The sequence below is a fragment of the Lithobates pipiens genome, unplaced genomic scaffold (assembly GCF_037356315.1).
Source record: "Lithobates pipiens isolate NorthernLeopardFrog02 unplaced genomic scaffold, aLitPip1_a1.2 Scaffold_23, whole genome shotgun sequence".
Lineage (NCBI taxonomy): Eukaryota > Metazoa > Chordata > Amphibia > Anura > Ranidae > Lithobates > Lithobates pipiens.
The window spans coordinates 112844966-112868750 of NW_027507785.1; the positions used below are offsets into that span (position 1 = coordinate 112844966).

The 23785-nt window shown below is 40.3% G+C and overlaps 1 protein-coding gene across 13 annotated transcripts in view; it reads left to right on the forward strand.

Annotated features, from left to right (window-relative positions):
* Window positions 1-23785, forward strand: part of PBRM1 (polybromo 1) — a 156545-nt gene that overhangs the window by 94831 nt on the left and 37929 nt on the right. For 8 of the 13 annotated variants that reach the window (XM_077452205.1, XM_077452210.1, XM_077452209.1 and 5 more), the window contains exons 16-22: window positions 350-992; window positions 4282-4493; window positions 11265-11450; window positions 16121-16278; window positions 16521-16787; window positions 17215-17360; window positions 18739-18896. In XM_077452205.1, the coding sequence (XP_077308331.1) occupies window positions 350-992; window positions 4282-4493; window positions 11265-11450; window positions 16121-16278; window positions 16521-16787; window positions 17215-17360; window positions 18739-18896 (1770 nt within the window). The remainder of the gene's footprint in view (window positions 1-349; window positions 993-4281; window positions 4494-11264; window positions 11451-16120; window positions 16279-16520; window positions 16788-17214; window positions 17361-18738; window positions 18897-23785) is intronic. The other 5 variants (XM_077452218.1, XM_077452208.1, XM_077452213.1 and 2 more) reach the window with 1 other exon arrangement.

Here is a 23785-nt window from a genome sequence, read left to right on the forward strand (position 1 = left end):
TAGAGACCCTAGAAAATAAAATAGTGGCTGTTGCAATATTTTATGTCACACTGTATTTGCACAGCAGTCGTTCAAATACAATTTTTGGGGAAAAAATTACACTTTAATGAATAAAAAAACAAAAAAAAATAACCAGTAAAATTAGCCCAATTTTTTTGTATAATGTGAAATATTTTACGCCACGGGAATCGTAATCTTTTTATTCTAAGCAAAAGAATTGTGATTCTCATTTTGGCCAGAATCGTGCAGCTCTAGTATATACTTAGGCAAATGAAGCGGATGGCTGTTGAATAATTAATAGCAAAGTGTTGCTTTCCTCAGGAAGTTCAAAAATCTGTCTTCTTTCTAGGTAGAAAAAGTGGAATCTCTCCTAAGAAAGCCAAGTATTTGAGCCCTATGCAGCAAAAGCTGAATGAGGTGTATGAAGCGGTAAAGAATTACACTGATAAACGTGGAAGACGTCTCAGCGCCATCTTTTTGCGGCTTCCATCTCGCTCTGAGCTCCCTGACTATTATGTAACTATAAAAAAGCCAATTGATATGGAAAAGATCAGGAGTCACATAATGGCCAATAAGTATCAGGACATTGATGCTATGTGTGAGGACTTTGTGATTATGTTTAATAACGCATGCACTTATAACGAACCAGAGTCTTTAATTTACAAGGATGCCTTGGTCCTACATAAAGTATTGTTGGAAACCAGAAGAGACATTGAAGGGGACGAGGACTCCCATGTGCCCAATGTGACACTGCTTATTCAGGAGCTTATTCACAACCTTTTTGTGTCTATGATGAGTCATCAGGATGATGAAGGAAGGTGTTATAGTGACTCTCTCGCCGAAATCCCTGCTGTTGACCCCAAGTTGCCTAAGCGGCCTCCATTGACTTTTGAAATAATTCGAAAGAATGTAGAAAACAACCGGTATCGACGGCTTGATTTGTTTCAGGAGCACATGTTTGAGGTACTCGAAAGAGCTCGACGGATGAACAGGTAGGAAACTGTAAACTAGTTCTAAATGTGTAAGGTTTTTTACCCTAATGCATTCTCTGCATTGTACACCCCCCCCCTTCCGTCAATACCCCCCTTTATATTTAACTAAGCCTGATCTTGATCCAGCGCTGTGCCCAAGAGCAGCAGCTCTCTCCTCTCTCCTTTCTCAGAGGGCAGATTGATAGCAGTGGGAGCCATTCGCTTCTGTTGCTGTTAATCATATCCTGGGGCCAAGGGAACAGGGCCAGGGCTGAGCCACGCTCTCTGGGTCTATGGGCACAGGCAGCATGGCTTGGGATTGAGCCCACAAGTGTGTCACAATAATAAGAGACTTCCTATGGTGGCACACTGAGAAGAGGAGGAGCCTGGAGCGCTGGCAGGGGACTTGAAGAGGAGGGTTGGGGCTGCTCTGTACAAAACTATTACACAGAGCAGGTGCTGTAAGTATAACGTTTAAAACAAAATAAAAATTACCCTTTACAGGGATATTAAACAGAAGAAATTAGTAGGTTAAATACTACAAAAAAATTCCAATAAACCATTGCCAGAACTGTACCTCCAATATGCCTAGGAGGGAGCATGCAGGCAGGTCAACCTAGTGAAACCTGGTGACTAGAAAACGAAATAAAGAGAATTGCTTTACGCAGTTCATTTCTTTGTGTGTCTGCAAAGGATTTCAGAATAAGATTTCAGAATAAAGTTCAACCATCCACTAGATAGAGCTCTGTTGCTAAATATTGGAATCTTAGGTGATGCATATAAGGTCTACGTATGAATAAAAATTGTTAAATAACATCCAAGTTTACTTTTATCCAATTTAATAATGAAGCTTATTGTAGCACAGCCCAATGCGCCCTAATGAAGAAATCATCTGCTGGACCATCCATGAGTGTCTGACAGAAAACTCAGATGAACAGTATAAAATGTATTTTATTGAAAAAAAAAATGTATCCACTGATTTTAAAACAAACTCAATGGGCTTGTGTGCCCATGAAGGAGGGGGTTTGGGTTGGATGATACTAAATCGAACTCTTTGCCAGAGAGAGGAAAAGACCGTATGAGAACTGGGATCGCTGATAGATGCAGCTCTTCCGGAGAGAAGCCACACTGCAGCCTACACATGGAGGGGAAGGTGCTGGAGGAGATCTGCTCCCAGAAGGAAACCACCATGACTTCTGGACATCCACAGAATCACACTGTCTCCATGGCAACAATGAATTTTGAGGCCACACATCTTTTTGAAGTTGAATGATTGGCGACAAGACCCAGTTAATAAAGAAAGGGATGGAGCGGGATTGGACCATGTATGGATCAGGTTGTATCATCCAATCAGGGCTCCCCCTTTTTGTCAGCAATATACAAAGTCACTGGCGGACTAGAAACATTAATCACTATACCAATATCCTCTGAATCTTACATGATACATAGGAATATTAGTATAAAAACAATTCATAAAACAATAGTTAACAAGCAATTTTTTCATATCAATGTTCCAGTGTTCTTTCTATGAGTTATCAAGAGTTGCTTATAAATAGTTAATTTAATCAGCAAGCTGTACTAAGAATAATACAAATAATAAAACAGAATACCCCCTAGAAGCAATTAGTATTGAAATGATGTATCATGTTGGTGATTTTTTATATGTCTGACAAAAAGGGTGAGCCTCGAGTGAATGATACAATATGATCTATACATGGACCAATCCCGCTCAGCCCCTTTCTTTATATACTGCCTCCTATCGTGCGATTTGAGAGGCGTAGCCTCAAAACACATAATTGCCATGGAGACCGTGTGGCACTGTGGGTGTCCACAATTCATTGGGGGTTCCCTTCTAGCAGCAGATTTCCTCCAGCGGCTTCCCCTCCATGTGTAGGCCGCAGTGTGTCTTCCCTCCAGCAGTGCTGCATCCCTCAGTAATCACGGTTCTCCCACAGTATTTTCCTATCTCTGGCCACGAGTTCGATTGAGTATCATCCACCTGGGATACCCCTCCTTCATGGGCACAAAGATTATTTTAATGTCAGTGGATTCATTTTTTCAATAAAAGCAATTGTATACTGCTCACTGCAATTCTTATTCTCCTGTCAGTGACTCATGGATGGTCGGGTTGCACCCACAGAGCTTCGCAGATAACTTCTTGATTAGGGCACGTTGGGCTGTACTGCATTAGGCTTCATTATTAAATTGTATTCAAGTTCATGTGGACTTTATATGTGGACATCATTTTACAATGTTTATTCATGTGTGTGCTTATTATCCATCATTTCACCTAGGACTGCATAGGGTGAAGATGCTGCAGTGATTTCACCGACATTATCATCCTGTTGGTGTAGGTAGGCATCACCAGGCGTTTCAGCGCTGCAGCCAATCAGTGTATTCTGACAGCAGAGGTGTCCCTGCTGTCAGAATACAATAACACAGCATAGAGGATTCCTCCAGCCACTTTGCTATGGGGAAACCCATTCAGTTTTTATTGATCAAGCCATTGGATAATGGAAAAACCTGTTGCATGTATGGCCAGCCATAGATTAGACTAAGCAATTAGGATACCTTTCATACTGCATTTTATAAAAGCTGGTTGCTCGGAGCAGCTGTTTCCCTTTGCCCATTTTATCCATCTCTAATTTGGAATTACAATACCCTTTGGCAACTTCTGATTTGCACAGCAAATGGATGGACATAATGTGAGGTTTACAGAACTGCCCACACATGAAAAACTGTCCCTAGCTTTCCACAGAGGTGCAAGTATATTGGGGTTTAAAAAGGTAGGGGCTACACTGTCATACTTTTTGTTTTCTGTATATAGATGATAATTTGTCTGTATCAATAAATCAAGATCTGTGTTTCTAAGTGATTGGAAGAATAAGTGGGCATCTGCAAAGACTGAATAAGCTGCAGAAAATTACTAGAGGCTTTATGATGCTAATGTGTGGCCCTGCTGAGTAGAGGCACAAGGGGCACCTATGTAACAAGCATGTATAACTGCAGAATGCCTGTTGCCATTGATTTAAGAAAAGGATAAGTTGTGGGTCTTCTAAGGTCTTAAAAGGAAACCCAGGTGAAATGTTTTATTCCTCTGCATGTGTGCACTGCTAATTTTTGCTAGAATATGGTTGAGGTTATACCTACATTTTATGAGAAATGCTTTGAAATAAAAGCATCTGTTTTTGGGCTGTCCTATATTGCTGTTAGACACTTCTTAATGTATCGTGGGGAAGAAGGGGAGCAGTAGAACCAGGATTCCTGCAACCTCTCTTGTTTTCTAAATGCCTTTCTTTTTTTCTATAAGAACGGACTCTGAAATCTATGAAGATTCTGTGGAGCTCCAGCAGTTCTTTATAAAGATCAGGGATGAGCTTTGCAAGAATGGAGAAATTCTTCTGTCACCGGCTCTGAGCTACACCACTAAACACCTCCACAATGATGTTGAAAAAGAGAAAAAGGAAAAGATGCCTAAAGAATTTGAAGAGGACAAGGCCAAACGAGAAGAGGAAAAGAAAGGTATATTCATTATTTGATTTGGTTCTACACTTGACATCTCTTATCTACTGATATCTTTATTAGCTGTGGTGTGTACCAATTTAAAGTGCAATTCCCGCCAAAATGTTAGTTAGAACTTTTATCAAGTTTGCTGCTTAACAAAATATTCTCACAAAAAGTCAAGATAATAATGTTACACATGGACAGTATAGTGCATGCCATATAGTTATAGACCTGACAGATGAGATGGTTCAGCAGTGACCTTCAACAGTTGGTGTTTTCATCCATTAGTCTATAGATACAACTATTACCAGCACACCATTATGCTCAGAGTGGACTTTAACCACTTGCCGACCGCCTCACGCCGATGTACGTCATCAGAATGGCACGGGCAGGCATAAGCACGTACATGTACGTGCTTTGCCTCCCGCGGGTCGGGGGCCCGATCGGGCCCCCGCCCGGTGCCTGCGGCGGTCGGTTTTCGTTCGGGAGCGATCCCGGACGAGGGGACGGCCATTCATTCATGGCCACCCCCTCGCGATCGCTCCCGACGAATGGAAATCCCCGGTGACATCACTTCCTCTCCTGTAATGTAAACACAGGAGAGGAAGTGATGTATTCTCTCCTCCGTGTCGGTATTTTTCGTTCCGACACGGAGGAGAGCGGATCAGTGAGTTGCACCAACACATCCCACACACAGTAGAACATGCCAGGCACACTCACACCCCCCCTTTACCCCCCGATCACCCCCCCAATTACCCCTGCCCCCCAGTCACAGTGACACCAATGTCATTTTTTTTTTTTTTTTTTTTTTTTTTGCATTGGTGTCATTTGTGACTGTAATAACTGTTAGGGCAGTTAGGGTTAGCCCCCTTTAGTTCTAATGTACCCCCCTAACCCCCCCAATAAAGGTTTAACCCCGTGATCACCCCCCGTCGCCAGTGTCACTAAGGCTGGGTTCACATTGCAGCGGTTTATGAGAACGAATGTGATTCGCACCGCACTGCAGTGCAAATCACATCCGATCTCTGTGCGATTCGAGTTCAGCCATTCGCCGCACCCGCCGCACCCGCCACACCCGCCGCACCCGCCGCAAATTCGCACGGGACCCTTTTTTTGGCCCGCAGCAGAATCGGATCGCATGGGTGTTCACACCATGCGATCCGAGTTTGCAGATCGCACTGCGATATGCGAACTGATCTGGGGGTGTCAGTAACATTTCACTGACACTCCCAGCAGTTCGCATAGGGCAGTGTGAACTGCCGCCGGGAGGCATGCGATGCGGGAACCCGCCGCGGATTCGCGGCGTTTCCGCATCGCTCCAGTGTGAACCCAGCCTAATAAGCGATCATTTTTCTGATCGCCGTATTAGTGTCACAGGTGACGCTAGTTAGGCAGGTAGGTATTTAGGTTCGCCGCAGCTTTTTATAGCGCTAGGGACCCCCATATACTACCGCATAAAGCCCCCTGATTGCCCCCTAGTTAACCCTTTCACCAGTGATCACCATATAACTGTTACAGGTGACGCTGGTTGGTTAGTTATTTTTTTATAGTTTCAGGGCACCCGCCATTTATTACCTAATAAAGGTTTAACCCCCTGATCACCCGGCAGGTGTCATTTGTGACTAATAACTGTTAGGGCAGTTAGGGTTAGCCCCCTTTAGTTCTAAGGTACCCCCCTAACCCCCCCAATAAAGGTTTAACCCCGTGATCACCCCCCGTCGCCAGTGTCACTAAGGCTGGGTTCACATTGCAGCGGTTTATGAGAACGGATGTGATTCGCACCGCACTGCAGTGCAAATCACATCCGATCTCTGTGCGATTCGAGTTCAGCTATACAGATAGTATGGCTGAATTCGTGTCGCACCCGCCGCACCCGCCGCAAACTCGCACGGGACCCTTTTTTTGGTCCGCAGCAGAATCGGATCGCATGGGTGTTCACACCATGCGATCCAAGTTTGCAGATCGCACTGCGATATGCGAACTGATCTGGGGGTGTCATTAACATTTCACTGACACTCCCAGCAGTTCGCATAGGGCAGTGTGAACTGCCGCCGGGAGGCATGCGATGCGGGAACCCGCCGCGCATTCGTGGCGTTCCCGCATCGCTCCAGTGTGAACCCAGCCTAATAAGCGATCGTTTTTCTGATCGCTGTATTAGTGTCACAGGTGACGCTAGTTAGGCAGGTAGGTATTTAGGTTCGCCGCAGCTTTTTATAGCGCCAGGGACCCCCATATACTACCGCATAAAGCCCCCTGATTGCCCCCTAGTTAACCCTTTCACCAGTGATCACCATATAACTGTTACAGGTGACGCTGGTTGGTTAGTTATTTTTTTATAGTTTCAGGGCACCCGCCATTTATTACCTAGTCTCACTAGTGTACCCCTAAATTTAGGGGTGTCTACTTTCTAAAATGGGGTCATTTGGGGGGGGGGGTTTGTGCCATCTTGGCATTTTATGGCCTTCAAAACTGTAACGCCCTTAGAAAGCCTGAAGGCGGTGCTTGGTTTTTGGGGCCCCGTACGCGGCTAGGCTCCCAAAAAGTCCCACATATGTGGTATCCCCGTACTCAGGAGAAGCAGCAGAATTTATTTTGGGGTGTCATTTCACATATGCCCATGGCATGCGTGAGCAATATATCATTTAGTGACAACTTTGTGAAAAAAAAAAAAAGTTTGTAATTTTCCCGCAACTTGTGGCAAAATATAAAATATTCCATGGACTCAACATGCCTCTCAGCAAATAGCTTGGGGTGTCTACTTTCTAAAATGGGGTCATTTGTGGGGGTTTTGTGCCATCTTGGCATTTTATGGCCTTCAAAACTGTAATAGGTAGTGAGAAGTGAACTCAAAAAATTACGCCCTTAGAAAGCCTGAAGGCGGTGCTTGGTTTTCGGGGCCCCGTACGCGGCTAGGCTCCCAAAAAGTCCCACATATGTGGTATCCCCGTACTCAGGAGAAGCAGCAGAATTTATTTTGGGGTGTCATTTCACATATGCCCATGGCATGCATGAGCAATATATCATTTAGTGACAACTTTGTGAAAAAAAAAAAAAAAAAAAAAAAGTTTGTAATTTTCCCGCAACTTGTGGCAAAATATAAAATATTCCATGGACTCAACATGCCTCTCAGCAAATAGCTTGGGGTGTCTACTTTCTAAAATGGGGTCATTTGTGGGGGTTTTGTGCCATCTTGGCATTTTATGGCCTTCAAAACTGTAATAGGTAGTGAGGCGTGAAATCAAAAATTTACGCCCTTAGAAAGCCTGAAGGCGGTGCTTGGTTTTCGGGGCCCCGTACGCGGCTAGGCTCCCAAAAAGTCCCACATATGTGGTATCCCCGTACTCAGGAGAAGCAGCAGAATTTATTTTGGGGTGTCATTTCACATATGCCCATGGCATGCATGAGCAATATATCATTTAGTGACAACTTTGTGAAAAAAAAAAAAAAAAAAAAAAAGTTTGTAATTTTCCCGCAACTTGTGGCAAAATATAAAATATTCCATGGACTCAACATGCCTCTCAGCAAATAGCTTGGGGTGTCTACTTTCTAAAATGGGGTCATTTGTGGGGGTTTTGTGCCATCTTGGCATTTTATGGCCTTCAAAACTGTAATAGGTAGTGAGGCGTGAAATCAAAAATTTACGCCCTTAGAAAGCCTGAAGGCGGTGCTTGGATTTCGGGGCCCTGTACGCGGCTAGGCTCCCAAAAAGTCCCACATATGTGGTATCCCCGTACTCAGGAGAAGCAGCAGAATTTATTTTGGGGTGTCATTTCACATACGCCCATAGCATGTGTGAGCAATATATCATTTAGTGACAACTTTGTGTAAAAAAAAAAAAAAAATTTTTTTTTTGTCATTATTCAATCGCTTGAGGCAAAAAAATAAAATATTCAATGGGCTCAACATGCCTCTTATCAATTTCCTTAGGGGGTCTACTTTCCAAAATGGGGTCATTTGGGGGGGTTTTGTACTGCCCTGTCATTTTAGCACCTCAAGAAATGAGATAGACAGTCGTAAACTAAAAGCTGCGTAAATTCCAGAAAACGTACCTTAGTTTGTAGATGTGACAACTTTTGCGCAAACCAATAAATATACAATTATTGACTTTTTTTTTACCAAAGACATGTGGCTGAATACATTTTGGCCTAAATGTATGACTAAAATTGAGTTTATTGGATTTTTCTAATAACAAAAAGTAGAAAATATCATTTTTTTTCAAAATTTGCGGTCTTTTTACGTTTATATCGCAAAAAATAAAAATCGCAGAGGCAATCAAATACCATCAAAAGAAAGCTCTATTTGTGGGAAGAAAAGGACGCAAATTTTGTTTGGGTACAACATTGCATGACCGCGCAATTACCAGTTAAAGCAGCGCAGTGCCAAAGTGTAAAAAGACCTCTGGTCATTTACCAGCAAAATGGTCCGGTCTGAAAGTGGTTAATTGGTGACATAGAAAACTTGAATCATTTTGGAGCTCGTTTTCAGGCAACAGTTACAAGCAAATCAATGTGTTTTAATTGGGGATATTTCCTCTTGCTTCCTGTCCTGGAAGTGCAGCAGGAATTAAAACAAAAGTGAAAGGAATTCCCATCCTAGAGAGTTCTGGTGACAAATCTGAAAAGGTCCATTTCCTATTTCTCTCTGTCTTAGGAGCAGTGTTCAACAGGACAAACCTAGGAGATGAATCTACCCAGTAGGAACAGACACAGGTTCTTAACTGGAGGGGGGCTTTTTTGTGGCTGATCAAAAAAACAGGATTGATTTTATTGGGAGAGACAAAATAATGGTACTGAGCCTACAAAAGCAACATATATGTGCTTTCTCAGAATGAGAATAAGGTATACGTCCCATTTTTTAAGACTAGTTTCAGCTAGACGTCTGATCTTTGAAGGAATTTGCAGCAGTTTTACTGAAAGGACTGGAAGTTAAAAGGCTGTATAGCTTGCTGCTATCCACAAAATACTTTAGGGAACGTCCCTGTAATGACCTTTTCTTACAGTGTTGCCATGTTTGTCAGTAATATGTAATGCAAGATGAGTACCTTTCTTCAGAAATATAGCGGTCTTAATTTTCTCTTTTTTTTTGCCCATTTGTGGAATGTCATGATGAGCACCATTGCATGAGGCTATGTGGCCTTTTTTTTTTTTTTTTTTTTTTTTTTTTAGGGTAATGTTTAATAACATTTTGTTATGTTTTTCTTATTATATATAATTACATATATATTAATCATTTTTTTCTTGTATTTTCTTATACAAGAAAAGGCAGAATATACACAGTCCTTTTTATATAGTATAAAAAGTTCACAGTACAATGTATTAAATACCATTTCTGAATCGGCGTCCTCAACTGATATTGTACCCAGAACAGGTATTGCACCTTTTACTTCCAATGAAGAAAAAAAGAAAGGAACAGATAAAGAGCATAGACTGATGACAAGCAGAGATATAAGTAATCACATGTACGTGGTAGCAGCAATCGGCATATAAACAATCCTGCATGGGTATGGACTCGAATACGTTCAGAGTTCAAGGTCCTTCATAGCATGTGACATGAGAGTTCACTCATAATACAATCAGCTATTAGGTGTTAATACACATTAAATATATCACTCCTCTAAAGCCATGGACATTGTTGACATCTACTCTGGACAACCTCTAGAGGGATATGTCATTTTATACAAGGGTAAGGCCTTGTTTATGAGATCTATCCAGAATTATAGTGGGAGCATCTACCTCTTTCCTTTTCAGAGACAGCTTTTTTTTTCTGCATAAAAAAAAAATATAGGGTTTTCTGTAAACCGTGCAGCTCTTCCTCAGACAAATCTCCTAAAAGACATCGGGTAGGGTCCATCGGGACAACTCTGGACATCATTCCCCTCTATATGATCTGATAGATCTATTTCTTACTTAGGGATAACTTTAACGCCTTCAATCCACACTCTATTTAAACACAATTATATCCCCACTTAATCTAAAATTTGTAATATAGTTAAGTTATGGAAATCCTATTCATTATCATTTTAAGCTAGGGTGACAACCATAAAAGTGAATTTACTTACAAAGTTGTTATACCTGTTCAAAGCTTTACCTATCAAAAAAGAAAATCAATACATTTATCTGGTTAAATAAACACCCCAGATTTTCTAAATGCACCCTCTATATTGCCCAGTCTTCAGGGTTAGACCTTCCCCAGTTTTGGTTGTACTATGCAAGTCGGCTTCATGAAACCTGGTGAACTGCAAAGTCTCCTGGCTTAATTTGTATCGAGCTGTATTCACCTTTATTACCTTCCAGATTTGCTCTTGTCATCCTCAGTCTCTAAAAAAATTTTTTTGCTACTTTTAACACTTTGGTAGGGCAATCTCTCTGTATCTGGATCCACTATAAACATAAAAACTGCCCTTCCTTTCTCTGGCACCTTGTTTTGGTGCAAGGTGAATAAATTATTACACTTTCTGCTCTTAAAGAGAACACTTTATTTATTGCGTATACCTGCCTGTATAAAATCTGCCTAGGACAGCTGACAATGTACAAGCTTTTGTAAGCATGTTATGGATATTCATATGTAGTTACAGTTGCTACTGGTCAAGCTACATGCCAACATGAAATGTAAAAGCTTTTTTTTTCTATTTATATTTTTGCACTTTGTTTGCAGAGATAAGTATGTAGAGCTCAAGTTATTGCCCTTGTGTAAGATGTTTATAAGATGTTGACCTCTTCTTTTTTTTTTTTCTTCCTTTTTGTCTTTCTTTTTTTTTTTTTTTTTTTTTTTAAATGCCTCTTAAATCAGAAGCTGAAAAAACTGAAGATCCTGGAGGAGTTTCTGGCCAATCTGGATTACAACGCACTTACAGCCAGGACTGCAGCTTTAAGAACAGCATGTATCGTGTGGGAGACTATGTGTATGTGGAGCCTGCTGAGCCCAACCTTCAGCCACATATTGTTTGCATAGAGCGCCTTTGGGAGGACAATGCTGGTGAGTTCTTGCATTGGTTATTAATCTCTGGAAGGAGAAGTTTGCCTTTTTTAGTTAGACTTCTCCTGTGGGTCACTAGGGCAAAAAAAAAAAAAAGCCTGGACTGGCAGCTGGCTCAGCCTCTCAGCGAGCCGCCAAGAGCCTGAGCCATCCTCTCTTGCCCCCTTCACAGCCCAGCACTCAGGTAAATGCTGGAAAGGTAGAGAAGAGAGTCGGCGACTGACAGTCACCAGCTCTTTGCAGGCTGAGGACCAAGAGCTGGGTGATCAGCAGTGTTTGCTTGCTGAGTTCCTCGTCTTAGAGGCAGCTGTGGACACCTGCAGCTGGGTTCGGTACTGCAGACATCTAGAGGAGTATGATTTTGTTTTTAATTTAATTTATTTTGCAAATTCCACACTTCTCTTTTAACCGCTTGCTGCCGGGAGGACGTCCATAGATGTCTTCGGGTTGCAGTGGTTATCCTGGGATGATGCTTGCAACTGCGAGCATCATCCTGGTATGAAAATTTTCACCCAGCCATTATCTTTCCAGCAGAAGTCATTAGAGTGGCTGAATATCCACTTGATCACTTCTGCAGTTAGTGGATGGGTTCTCACCTACCGCCACTGACCTTCCTGGGATCTGCCATCTGATCGCGGAGCCTGGTAAAGGGACAACTGCACAGAACAGAGAGAGAGAGGAACTGACATTGTTCCCCTCTCTCTAGGACACCGGAAGCAATGAGTATGTCATCTTTTCCAGTTCCACCTCTGTTTACATGGCCATTAGCGGCCAGGAAAGCAGCTCATCCGCTGCATTGGAGACCAGATCTTTCCATAAAGAGGACCTGTCATGGCCCATGATGTCACAAGGGATGTTGTTCATCCCTTGTGATAGCAATAAAGTTAATAATAAAAAAAAAAAGGTTTTGTATAAAATACATATATATTTTTTTAAAGCACCCTTGTTCTTCCGCGCAAATGCAAACGCATACATTACTCCCGCACACATATGTAAACGGTGATCTCACCACACATGTGATGTATTGCCACGAACGTGAGAGTGAGAGCAATAATTCTAGCACCAGACATCCTGTGTATCTCTAAACTGGCAACCTGAAAAGGCCTTCCAAGTCTTGCCTATGGAGAATAAGCACCATAGTTTGACGCCATTCCATAGACAGACACTGTTTTAAAGCATGACATGTTGGCTATCTATTCGGTATAACGTAGAGAACATAGTAGTAAAATAGAGAAAATTTATTATATTGCGTTTGTGTGCAATAAAAGTAATTAAAGTGCATTTTTTTTCCAAGAAATTGCATTTGAAATACTACTGCGGTATTAGGGAAAGGACCGATGTGAGTGTGCAATGTACAGGGATAGGGACAATTGTAGACACTCGGGTTGAACTGGATGGACTGGTGTCTTTATGTAACTGCGCAAATGCAGTGTGACATAAAAAAGTTGCAACTCCCATCATTTTATTCCATAGAGCCTCTTATAAATATGTGTGTGTGTGTGTGTGTATATGTGTGTATGTATGTATGTATATGTATATATATATATATACCGTATATACTCGAGTATAAGCCGAGATTTTCAGCCTCTTTTTTGAGGCTGAAAGTGCCCCCCTCGGCTTATACTCGAGTCATCGCTGTCTGCCCGCTCGATCAGCGTGTCGAGCAGACAGACAGCGGCCATTCTGATTCAAAAGCCGCGCCTCCGGCTCCCCCTTCGCCTGTGATAGGCGGAACACTGAATTTCCCAGCAGCCTGTGTTCCGCCTATCACGGACTTCGTATCATCCTCGTACTACGGACGAGGATGATACGACGTCTGTGATAGGCGGAACACAGGCTGCTGGGAAATTCAGTGTTCCGCCTATCACAGGCGAAGGCGGCGGCGCAGCTTTTGAATTTTACAATGGCCGCCGACGAACGAAGAGGGCACGGGACGGAGGCAAGGCACAGGACGGCACGGCACGGGACGGGACGGGACCGGAGGCAAGGCATGGCGGCGAGGCACGGCGGCGAGGCACGGCGGCGAGGCACGGCGGCGAGGCACGGAGGCAAGGAGGCTCGGCACGGGACGGAGGCTCGGGACAAAGGCTCAGGACACAGGTAGGCTGGACACACACACACACACACACACACACACACACACACACACACACACACACACACACACACACACACACACACACACACACACACACACACACACGGATACACACACACACAGGGATGGATGGATGGATGGAGACACACACACACAGGGATGGATGGACGGACACACAGGGATGGACGGACACACAGGGATGGACGGACACACAGGGATGGACGGACACACACACAGGGATGGACAGGCATGTCTTACCCTCGGCTTATACACGAGTCAATAAGTTTGCCAGTTTTTTTGGGGGTAAATTGGGGGCCTCGGCTTATATTCGGGTCGGCCTATACTCGAGTATATACGGTATATATATATGTATATGTATATATATATGTATATGTATATATATATATATATATATATATATATATATATATATATGGGGAGTCTAAGTAATTTGCCAGAAAAAAGATGATTTTTACATGTAGGAGCGAAGTGTCAGAATTGGCCCGGATGGCAAGTGGTTAAAGAGCATCAGTCACAGATGGGCTTATGCAGGAATATAAACATTTAGTCTTAATGCAGGGGTCTCAAACTGACGGCCCTCCAGCTGTTGCAAAACTACAAGTCCCATCATGCCTCTGCCTGGCGGAGTCATGCTTGTAGCTGTCAGCCTTGCAATGCCTCATGGGACTTGTAGTTTTGCAGCAGCTGGAGGGCCGCCAGTTTGAGACCCCTGTCTTAAAGGATAAGCTTATAGTAGAGGCAGAAATAAACCACACCCCAGGCACTGCTTATCTATATAGAACAACATTTTACAACCGCGCTCTCCCATATACCAAACCCCAGTGGAACTCAACTATCATCTAATAAGACTAACAAAAACGAATAAAAACAAAAATATGTGTAAACACAACTAGTGTATACACAATATAGACAATTAAGGTCCAGTGCATACACAATATAAACAAATATACTCAAACAGATAAATAAATAAGAGATTAATTGAAATGAGCATAAATAAATTCATACAGTTAATAAAAATTAATTGAAAGCATAATAAACTAAGTATGTGAACAATTACATGCATCCAAATAATTTATAAAGTCCTCGGAATAAAAAATGTGCAAACAGCAATTTCTTTAGAGATACAGACACACGTGCCCAATAAACGTACACAAAATAAATAAAAAAGTAAGTGCCACAGTCCGTCAGATGGAAATATTTCTCCAAATAGACTCAGTGTAGACTCAGTGTAGAGCATAAACTTCCTTCACCACCACTGTGCTGATTGATAGTAAGAATGCGTGCTTACCAAATCCCCCAAAAAAAAAACAGGCATGTATAATAAGGAATCTCAGAGGATCATCACACCAGGACAGCATCTCATCTTTCCACACGATGGGATCATTCATAAAATATAGATAGAAACTCCCATAGCGTAAATCCGTAAATAAAATCTTTTATTAAATCCATAAAAACATACTCACAAACAGAAAAAGTCAAACAGCGTTAAATGCCGGCCGGCAAAACGAGCGCCCAAAAGTCATGCGATAGCGTCAACACGTCGTGGTCTCGACGTATTGACGCTATCACATGACTTTTTATTAACTGTATGAATTTATTTATGCTTATTTCAATGAATCTCTTTTTTATTTATTTATCTATTTGAGTATATTTGTTTATATTGTGTATGCGCTGGACCTTAATTGTCTATATTGTGTATACACTAGTTGTGTTTACACATATTTTTGTTTTTATTAGTTTTCGTTAGTCTTATTAGATGATAGTTGAGTTCCACTGGGGTTTGGTATATGGGAGAGCGCGGTTGTAAAATTTTGTTCTATATGCTTTGTGGTTGTGTATCACACCAGACTAATCGCTGCTTTTAGGTATTTAGATTAGATTAATTTTGTTTTTTTATTAGCGCAGTATTTTCCCTTCTTTCTGACTGCTTATCAATGTAACATTTTAAATAATTAGACTTCAGATGTGGAAGTGGCTATACACTGGCAAAGGCAGCTTGTTAGGTAACCATTGCAAAAGTATTGTACGTTTTTAAAGAGTTCCCATCTCTTCTGTCATTTACAAAGAGACAGGGTACCACTAGTATGGCACAAAGCTGAACTACAGAAAACCTTAAAATTATCACTTGCAATAGGGCCACACCTGCACTGCAAGGGTTAATGGCTCGTTTAGGTCTAGGGCATTTACTTACTAGGTCCTTCACGCTGCTAGACCAGTCCCAGTGGCATTTTTACCCCACGGTTTAGCATTCTAAAGTACTGAAGTCATCAATACCAGCAGTCCCATTGCAAGGGAGATTTTTACATATTCCTGGAGTTGGGCTTTAATGATTTAGTTTACATCATAATTAAAGTTTAGTGTTTTGGTGTGTTGTTTTTTTTTTTTTTTTGTAGATTTCTTACACACCACAATGTAATGACATGAAATTTTATTAGGCGTGTTGTAAAGATGATTTTTTGTTTGTGCTTGAGAGTTGTACTCATTTGTCAACTGGATTGATCTAATTCTGAATATGTTAAAAACTGATTGGAACCATGGCATTATATTGCAGGTGAGAAATGGTTGTATGGCTGCTGGTTTTATCGGCCCAAGGAAACATTTCATCTCGCCACTCGGAAATTTTTAGAGAAGGAGGTCTTCAAGAGCGACTACTACAACAAAGTCCCTGTGAATAAAATTCTTGGCAAATGTGTTGTCATGTTTGTAAAGGTAAGGAAAATTTTGCTTACCTTGTGTAAATGTATTTTATGATGATAAGCGCACTGAAGATGAGAGAAACCTGTAGGCTGGCATTCCATTCTAACAATGCTAGTTCCTTCTGGATATTCTGGCTTTGGTTCTTTCTGGGTCACTGACCCTGAACAAGTATTTAGAGCAGGAGTGTTGGCTTGCTGCATAGTTTTCCCAGGACTTTTAATGTTTTTATTTATCTTTTGCTAATCTTATCGCAGGAATATTTTAAACTGTGTCCTGAAAACTTCAGAGATGAGGATGTGTACGTGTGCGAGTCACGATATTCCGCCAAAACCAAATCCTTCAAAAAGATTAAGCTATGGACCATGCCCATCAGTTCAGTCCGGTTTAAGCCCCGAGATTTGCCTCTGCCTGTGGTGCGAGTGGCTTCTGTGTTTGCACTAAAAAATAAAGAAGAAGAAGAGCCACCAGCTGAGAGCACAGAGGAAATTAAGGAGGAGGACAATGCTATCTGCTTGGAGAAGGTTTGTTTCTTATACCGGAGCTGTTTGTACAGTGTGTTAAGTGTTAGTGTTTTTTATTAAACACATTTTATAAAAAATACGAAAATATCAGACTTTTTTTCATGTGTGTATTTGTGAACCATTCAAACCTCTATTAGGTTTTTACTGCTACCTTCTTCCATATTTGTGAGATTTACTTCGGACCTGGTCACCAGAACAGAAAGGGACAGGATTTTTCCTAAATGCACACAGCAAGAAAAATACCTTTCTTCTGTAGAGTGGGGGAGGGTTGACACGTTTCATTTTTATTTGTTGTCCTGGGGTAATTTAAAAAAAATTTCCAGTTCTGAATTGGGGGGGGGTTGGGGTGGTATTACCTGCATCCAGGACGGGCCACAAGCTTCCGTGCCAAATACAGCCTCATATGAATATTGTTTTGTTTGCTCAGGAAAAAGAAGATGTTCCAGTTGAAATGCCTAATGGGGAACCTGGTTGCCATTACTATGAGCAGCTTCGTTACAATGACATGTGGTTGAAAGTTGGGGACTGCGTGTTTATCAAGTCGCATGGTCTTGTTAGGCCAAGAGTGGGCAGGTAAGCCTCTTAACCCTTGTAGAGATTTGTTCAAATATTCCTAAGATGAATTGGAACTTCAATTGTGTCTGTAATGTTATTGAAAGAGAAATGTTTAAAAAAAAAGCATACCTATTATTATTATTATTATTAATATTATTATTATTATTATTATTATTATTAATAGTAATAATAAATATATATGTTTTTTTTTTTTAACAAAAGTGTGTTTGGTATATATTTTATTCACAATTGGAAAAATTCTTACATTGAGTATTTGGCTCAGTATGTAAAATTTACAGAGATCTTGCCTCTATTGTCCATATAGCACTTCAGTATGAATCAAACATATCACAGCAATCCTCTTTATATTGCAAACTAAGGGTCATAAAGATCTTGACGTTTATCTTCATAAAATTAAAATTAACTTGAAGTGCAATGAGTTCCTTGATGCATTTGCTGTATCAGAGTCCACTTTTAATTCCTGTACTGGAACCCATTGTGACCAGCACCTGCATGGTCCAATACACAGTGGTGGCATTTTTGCAGAGGATCTGGCTTACAGAGACGCAGTGTTTTGGGATGTTTTGTAATCCGTTTTTTATTTTAGGAAGGCATTTTAGAGCACTGATGTTACTTGAAGGGGTCCCCAACCATGAGCAAATGAGCTCACTTACTTTCCCTGAAGAAGCGGACTTCGCTCCAGAAAATGTGTTAGAACATCATTTATTAGGACTTTTGAAAAATTTTCAACCATCTGTGAATGTATATACAGTATATCAATCATACTGTATCTATTATAATATATTTCTATTATATGTCTTATACTCTACATACACCATGTATTTCCATATGACCTTTGGGTTGCAATATAAAACAAATTACTCATATTTCTATATCTCAGTAAATTGTCTTTTTTTTGTACTGGGCAACTCCATCATCTTGTTAAGGAATTTTAACATAAGAATATTTTAATGATGATTGGAATTTTGAAGCAAAACATTAGGTTTCGAACAAAAATGGGTATAGTGTTCATTTGAGAATGTCATGGATGCAATAAAATTGCAATTACATTTATTTTATTAGTGTTGGTAAATTTTGCTGATTAGAATTTTTGCCTATTTTAGAACATCTGACGTGGCTTAGGGACCACAGTTTTTTTCTTATCTATTTGTCATGACACAGCTCTTACCCTTTATTTTTAGAAGGTTTCAAGGATCAGAGCTTTGCCTTGCTAGTTACACATGACACAGACATGTCAAGAATTTTTTCCCAGATTCTTGTAAATGTCAATACCATTTTCCTAGATCAATTCAGTGTTGTGAATGTTGTATCTCTTTTGTGACTCCTAAGCTATGTGCATTGACAGTTTCATATTACTCTATCATTTTTTGATCAGGATAGAGAAAATGTGGCTTCGTGATGGAGCAGCCTATTTCTTTGGACCAATATTTATTCATCCTGAGGAGACAATCCATGAGCCAACTAAAATGTTCTACAAGAAGGAAATGTTCTTAAGTAATTTGGAAGAGACCTGTCCAATGGCCTGCATTTTAGGTGTGTTTGTTTTTCTGCCATACTTCCATGTAGAAAGATCAAAAAAATAGGATATATTATGTTTTGATGGTGTGTTTTTTTTTTTTTTTTTTTTTTTTTTTACACAAATGTATATAGTCAAATAGAAAACGATATTGAGAGAAACCACCAAACCCTATGGAATTGGTTATGACATTTTATAAAAAAAAAGTAATTGTCCTCAAGTCTGCTATTCATTCATAGACTAATCATTCTTTGATGTGTTTTGGGATAAAGTAAATGCACATGAATGAGTTGTTAAAGGGGAATGTCTACGCTTAGATTTTAGGTGGTTTATGGTGCTGTTGGTTTTATTGTAGTTTGTATCCCTGTCATTGGAGCAGAAAGCAAAGGGGAAGCTTACATTTTACAGATCACCCCTCAATAGAGTTATCTGTTTTGGTTATGAAGTCATAAAGGTTTAGAGTTCTCCTAATTTTGTAGATATTTTATCTTGCTTTTACTTTGCAGTAGGCAGAAAACTGACTTTTCCCCATTCTTTGTTAAACTGAAAGTAAGCTTTGGATGGGGAGTTGCTCTTACTTCTTCAAACTTTTTCAAACAGGATACTCCATACACCAATATTTTTTTTCTTCAGTCAGTTCAATGCAATACGATTACAATAAAAAAACTAAAAATAAAAAAAATACATGTGTTGATTAACAGGTTCCTTTGCTTACCATTTCAAATATGTGGATGTAGTGTAATAATTCAAAATTAGTACAACAAAAGAAATGTACTTGGCTTGGTTTTAAGATATATTACAGATGATAAAATAGTCAGTTTAGTGCAAGGGAGCCTGGCATTTTATTTGAAATTCTTGGAAGCAACACTTCTATTTTCCTAGGCCCTTTGATGAAACCCTGGTTGAACTCAAACCAATCTTTGTCTTCCACCCATATATAATTATCTTTCTTATTGCATGGCCTCCTTGCTTCCTGTTGCAAATGAGTTTAAACCAGTTTCACCAAATAATGAAGCTATATATATATATATATATATATATATATATATATATAAAACATACAGGGAAATGAATACTTAAAAACTACAATTAAGTTTCTTGTAAATCAATAACTTAAGAACCTAGATTATTTAAATCAAGATTCAAAAACATTATCTAAGCTAGGCTCCGCACAGGAGCTTTCCAGAACAGTGCATCCTTAGCAACAGCTTTGGAGGACATATCCAGGCCCTACTGGAAAGAGAATTACAGGGCTAGCCTGGAATGTGCCCTTTAAGCACTGAGCTCAGCATTGTGAAATTTTTCAGACCCATGAGTACTCTGCTAGTTAGCTGCAGAGTGCTTTCCAGGTCTACAACCATACACAGCCTCTGGTGTGACCCAGTTACCGAGGACCTGTCTAGTGCATAAGGTCCGTCTGGAGTGTCTGAAGCTACTTCGCAGTTAGTACCATTGAACATCATTTGAAAATTGCCACCTCTATTTTACTGCAGTAACCGTCAAGGCTGAGGAATGGAACACTGACATCATCCCTTGCAGAAGTGTGTTGTGGGCATGTTCCATGCTCTTACTACCACCATTCAGGCTTGAGGAAACACCATCTGCTGTTTCACCTGAAGCACCTTGTGGATCATCCAGTCTTGTTCCACTGCCCTCCTTCAGTGACTTGGGCACCTCCAGTTCTCTGCGTCCCTGCTTGGGTTTATGAATACACAAGTCCTTGCCTCACTAATGGCCTAGTTGTTTTTCATGTGGAATGACATTTTGTTTTTTTTAGGACACAGGGAACTGACCCACTGCTGTTTTATGCCTAGAGACTTTTAGAGATCTTACAGCTGCAAACATCTACTCACTGCACATGGTATTTAAAGCGATGCTCTATGAGGACTGGAAACAGCTACTTAAGTGTTAGTTTAAATTATCTAAAATCAATGACTCTCCATCCTCTGATAGCATTGACTTTTTTCTTTTTTGAATACTGTCATTATGGATTAAATCCTCCATTAGGAACAAACACATACAATATGTGCAAACCCCATGTCCTGGAGCATTTGTAACAAATGTCTGGTGTTCTGTGCTTAAGCCGATCTGGTGTCTTACAAGCATCTAGACTTGGGATCTGTTGATGAGGTGGAGGAACTCCATCTGTCTTCTACTACTGCAGTAGTACCTTATAGACAGAGGGAGCCTACCTTCCACTAAAGCTGCAGATCTCAAAGCCAGAGGCTTTCTCTTTTCAAATGTTTTTATTGAGATTTTTAGCAGAGTTAGTTACAACAAGGGTTACAAAACAAAAAAAAAAAATATATAGTAATAAAAGTAACATAACACAGTATAATGTAGTGACAGGGTTTTCTCAGCACAATATAGCATATAAACAAATAATCCACAATAAAGAATAAAGTAGTATTCCCAAGTATCTAATATTCATAGTCATAAAGGGACTCGAACAAGAGTAAGTCTCTTAGAATTTGTATAATAAAGTCCGTAATATAATTATTGTAAGATTTATAAATAGCGATATGGATAATGGCCACTTCTGGACCCCAAGACACCACTCACAGGGATCTATCTGTGTCTTGGAGTACCTAGTCCAACATCCTAAAGGAAATTCAAACACAGTAGTTATCTTTTATGAAGGAAAATAAAGATCTATTCTTACTCCGCAGCTCAATTCAGATAAACAAACATGTGATACATTTGTCACTTTGTTATGAAATTGATTTTAAAGCCATCCAAAAAAAAATATTAAAATGCACAGGAGTTCTTTCTTCTATATGATTAAAGAATCAGCATTATCTAAATTGTGGAAGTATAATTTTTGTACCATGTACTCCAAGGTTCCCATAGTTGTTGTTCCTTAATATATAAAAGCCAGAGGCTTTCTAACCTCTCTGCTTGGCCTTCTATATGAAGGAGACTTTGGTAGTTTACCTCCAAGTAGTTTGAATGCTCAGGCTTATCCCTGTGGTTTCCACCTAATGGCTAATTAAGGTGGCAATTAATCTCACTTATGTGCTTATCTGTATTAAATTAGTTTCAAAACCTGTGTAATTAATATGTGTTCACTTTTAAAGGGATGAGGTAGCAAACGCAAACATACTCTAGACCCATCAGCCAGAGCTGTTGCTCTTTCTCACCTTCCTAAGTTTTGTTTGGGTTCCCTGAACCTTGTGACTTTTGCTTTTACTGTGCTTACTCTAGTAGGAGCCTATCCCTAGGATGTTGACTTTAGGAGTCATTTTCCCTCACAAGTGGTTGCACCCGTTGTGGTGCGTGCCTCCCCCAGCCCTCTTTCTCTCCTGAGGGACTTGACTACAAGTCATAAGGTATCAGTCCCTATGGCTCCCTTCCTTAGCAGGGACCTGACTCTTCTGTGCCCTCTAACAGTTCCAGACCCCATTCATAACACTGACTGTTTTTTTTTCTACCATCCCCATTGAGGAAAGTTTAGGGGAAATCTTCTGCAGCATTCAACCAATGCTAATCTGGTGCTGGGAATCTTGGAAGCTTCGAAAATTGTATCTGTCCACTGGGCAGTCAGCAAGCAGAACAAACTGCTACCCTGCTGCAGATTCCCCCCTCGAGAGGATTATGAAAGTTCAAAAGCCTTTTCTGGGACCTGATCATCGGGAATGGATCTTCTTTCTGTGCCCAAGCTGCAGTCCTCTTGAGTCTCCTCCTTACATTTCTTCCTCTCTTGTTTTTGTCTATGATGTATATTCCTTTAGTGGTCATTCCATCGGTGTTGTGGGGATCGTTGCCCCAGCTCCTGGGGCTGATGATCCCCCCGGCCGACCCTCAACTCCCCATGCCCAGACTCATATTTGGTTTGTAAGTATAAGTGGGGGACTCATTCCTCTATATTTTTCCTATGTATTTACCCAGTTTAATAACTAATTTTAACAATTTATATAGACATCTATACTGCATCTGTTCCTGAAGAGTGGCACTACAGCCACAAAACACGTCAAGCTATTAGATGCTCCCCCCTGTTATACATCTTGTACTTGTTATCAGTATTATGTTTCATTGGACCATACCAACTTATATTATGTTTTACTGTGTATACTATGATGCCTTCCTTTCATCTAAAGTCCCATATTCACTTTTTTTTAGAAGTATTAATATATTAATATCAAAAAACTGACCGATATTGCTTCAAGGAGTTTTAGACCGGACGGTTGAATCTATTGTAATAACAACCAATGCCAATGCTTTGTTCGGATCTAGTAATCCAGAAGCGATGTCATGACATCACTTCTCGGATTACTGGCATCTTAAAGGCGCCAGTTTTAAAAAAATAGTATCTTGATCTTGATGTTTTGAATACTTTGAAGTACAGTGGAGGCATTTGGGGTCTTATAGACCCCGTCGATCTTTCCATAAAGAGTACCCCTCATGCCTATTACTGTCACAAGGCATGATTACATTCCAGCGAACAGTAACAGTGATAAAAAAAAAGTAAAATTACAGTGTCAAATTGTTTTTTTTTTTGTTTTTTTTAAATGTATAAAATATCGGCAAAAAATATATATTGATATAAAAAAAAACTATCGGTCGATCCCTACTATACATACAAGCTACTTACAATTTTAGGAAAACAATATACAACATAAAATATCACAAAATGTGCATGTAATATGCACAAGCTTTCAATCTCTCATGGAAACTGAGCATTGACAACGCATGTGATAAGGATATGCTAAAATTTACTTAATTTTGATTGTAGATTTAGTGTCGTCCCCAGGTAAAGTTCGTATTTTCAGTCTTTCTTTATGGTAGCTCCATCTTCCTTCTTACCAGAATCTCTTACAAAACTCCTTGCTTCTCGGAGTCCTCCTCTCTTTGTCTTCAGCATATGGCTGAGTTCTAGTCCTTTGTGACCTCCCCCTACTTAATGTCA